The following is a 3,366-nucleotide window of genomic DNA, read 5'->3' on the forward strand; positions in this document are numbered from 1 at the left end:
GAGGGGGAGTATCAAGATTGTAGCTCACATCAGAAAGAAAGAGAAGAGATGAAGCAAGAGAAGAAAGGAACGAAGAAATAAACTATCTGACTAAACGACATTAGTGAAGTATAATTGTTGTAGTTCTGTGTTTTCAGTATCTAAAGCTACATGTAGTTTGTAATGTATTTAAAGTAGGAGATGTTCACACGTGCTATAACTAACTGTTACACGTGCTATAACTGTCCCCGTATGATTTGGGATATTTTCCAAGCCTCTGTTTTGGTATTTAGACACAGAGATTGTATAGATTCATTCATTCAATAGAAATCAGTATTTTCTTCAACTTTCATTCTCTCTCTCTCGCACATTGTTTCCTCTTCAAGATTTCTATGCTATCTTATAAAAACTATATGAGTTTGGGGGCCAGGAGAGCATTCCTCCAGTCACACGACTCACACCTGAGGACCCTCATTGACTAGTGCATGCTTAGCTAATTCTGTAGCTGCACTGTTACAAGATTTTCCACTATATTTAAAAGACAGAAAAAGGTTTCCACTTTTGTTTTCCTAAGCTTTTTTTTTTTTTTTTTCCCAAATGGCACAGTTGTGTATGACTTGTGTCTTGCTTAGACTCCTTACCTATTGTTTAGTTTTTGTAACACTTGATGCTTCTGCTTTAGATTTTATTGATTCTTTGACTACAAACTTCACTGTTCTCACAAACATACATATTTTGCAATTTACAGGACGGTCTGTGGCCTCTTATTATCTCCTCTGCTTCAATTAGTGTGTCTCCTTTATTGAATCGGAGTCTATCAAGAAGTGTATGCTTTTCAGACCAGGTATGTACTTTTTCCTTTGCAGCTGTTAAAATGGAGTTTTAGTTTCTTGCATTCAATAAGATCTAAATTTCTCATCTATCAAAAATTTCTACATGCTCAATTTCTTGATAGTCCTTCCTTCACATCGTATGTTGCACTCTCATAGAAAATACATATTGGAAATTGTTTAGGATTGGAGTATGTTAGCAACCAACTCTCCTCTTTTCCTACAGAGCATAATCTCAAATGGACAAATATTGATGGTCAACTCCTTGAGGATCCAACACTTTATTGCAAACTCATTGGCTACCCAATGTATTTAACAATTACTAGACCTGACATAATTTATGCCATCAATATTCTTAGTCAATTCATGGCAAGGCATCGTAAACCTCATCTTGATGCTGCGACTTGTATTTGTTGCCTCAAAGGTTCCCCCCAGCTCAAGGCATTTCATTATGGAAATATCAGCTCATTGTGACTCAGATGGGCTAGTTCTCCTATGACTCACCATTCTACCACCACTTATGGCATTTATATTGGTGACAGCCCCATTTCTTGGAAAACCAAGAAACCACCACTATTTCTCTTTCTTTTTTTTTTTTTTTTGGTTAAATCCAAATATAGTCATTGCTAAGGCTTGTTGTGAGTTGACTTGATTACATTATCTATTCACTAATCTTGGCTTTCCTCATTGTAAGCCTACTAAACATTACAGTGCAACAACTCTGCAAATTCAGATTGTTGCCAATCTAGGGCATAATCTAGCTCAAATGCCGTATCCTTTGTGAGAAATACAACAAGGTTACATGAAAACCACTTATATCCCCTCTAAACATCAGCGTGCAGGTATTTTCACGAAGGCATTGGGCATAGATCAATTTCAATTTTTACTTAACAAGTTAGGCATTCTTAATTTACATGCTCCAATTTGAGAGGAAGTGTCAAGAATATTTCTAGAAACAATTCAAATCAATCATAATTTAGTTACATAATCACAGCTACAATTAAAATGTTACGAATAATTTCAACAGCTCTAATTAATTTTAATTGTGAACAAACCGCTACACTTAAATGCTTCATTATAGGAAATCATTAGAATTAATTATACATGGTCAATTACTTGAGTTTTGGAAATTATTGTCAGGATCATGTAATTATGGAATCGGTACTGTACTTCCTTCTATCAAATTCTTCATAGGGTTTGACTCCAATGGGTCAAGAGCCAAAAAAAAAAGGGTAGTGGAAATTTGGTGGTAGATATGGGAGTATGACTTAAATTCTTGGATTTGTTTGTTGCCGAGTTCAGAATCTTTCAGTGTCATGGCTTGTTTCTTCTATCCTTATATTTTTCCATTTCAGCTCTTTCCTCCCTCTTTTTATTTTTTGCGTTGTAAAATTTTATGTTTAAAGAAAACTTTGAAAAAAATATAAATACAACCATATTACTTGTTCGACTGTTATATTCTTTGTCTGGAATTAAAGAGCTATTAGTACTACAAAACAAAATCTGGAGATTCATATTGACTCCATATCAAAAGTTGGGGACTAAATTGTATGCATCTCCTTTTTTTTCTGTTGTTGTAGTTTGTTTGTTATTCTTCTCTTTCAATATGCCTGATCAACATCTTGGGTGCATCTATCATGCAGGGTCTTTCCAATGGAGATGTTAGGTTCGATTGTTGGAAACATAATATCTTTAGTAGGAAAATATTGCAATTATCACATAGAGGCTGATGAACATGTGAAGAATCTCAAGAGAAAATTGGAATTATTAGAAAGCCGGGAGGAAGACATTAAATCAAAATTGGATTTAGAACTTCGCCTAGGAAAGAAACCAAAGCAAGAAGTTAAATTTTGGCTTCAAAATGTAGAAAAAATTAAGGATGACATAGACATTGGACAAGAACCTGCCAGATGGATGTTAACCTCACATATGCAGAGAGGAGAACGTGCCCTTAAGAAGACAAAATTGGTGGAAGAACTTTATCAAGCTAGTGATTTCACTGATGGTTTGGTTATTGATCTGCCCAAATGCATTGGGAAAATGATGCCACCACCGACCTTAGTGGGAGAAAGCACAGCCCACAGAACAAAGGAAGATATTTTGGCATGCTTGTTAGATAATGATGTTGGAAAGATTAGTGTTTATGGCATGGGTGGCATTGGCAAAACGACTGTCATGAAAGAAGTTAATAATTTCTTATTAAATGAGTCAAACAAATTTGAAAGTGTAATTTGGGTGACTGTATCAAAGGAATTTGATCTTATCAAACTACAAAATGACATTGCCTGCAGGTTGAAATTAGAACTCCCAAAGTTTGAGGATGAATAATAAGGGCAGCAGAGTTATACACAGCATTAAAAGATAGGAAGTATGTGCTAATCCTAGATGATTTGTGGGAAGCATTTGCTCTTGAGGATGTAGGAATTCCAGAGCCTACTTCAACAAATGGATGCAAATTAGTATTGACGACTCGCCTTCTTGATGTTTGTCAAGGAATGAGTTGCAAAGAGATCAAAATGGAGCTACTTTTGAAAGAGAAGGCACGAAAGTTGTTTTT

At 35.3% G+C, this 3,366-nt stretch overlaps 1 protein-coding gene across 1 annotated transcript; it reads left to right on the top strand.

Moving 5' to 3' along the window:
• The first annotated feature begins 2,462 nt into the window (after positions 1-2,462).
• LOC126695996 (disease resistance protein SUMM2-like) lies at positions 2,463-3,137 on the top strand. Its single transcript, XM_050392788.1, has one exon. The coding sequence runs from the start codon at positions 2,463-2,465 to the stop codon at positions 3,135-3,137; it is 675 nt and encodes a 224-aa protein (XP_050248745.1).
• The last annotated feature ends 229 nt before the right edge of the window (positions 3,138-3,366 follow it).

Source organism: Quercus robur, chromosome 8 (assembly GCF_932294415.1).
Source record: "Quercus robur chromosome 8, dhQueRobu3.1, whole genome shotgun sequence".
NCBI lineage: Eukaryota > Viridiplantae > Streptophyta > Magnoliopsida > Fagales > Fagaceae > Quercus > Quercus robur.

Excerpts from the sequence above, each read along its gene's own strand:
- LOC126695996 (XM_050392788.1), top strand. The coding sequence starts at position 2,463 with ATGGAGATGTTAGGTTCGATTGTTGGAAACATAATATCTTTAGTAGGA.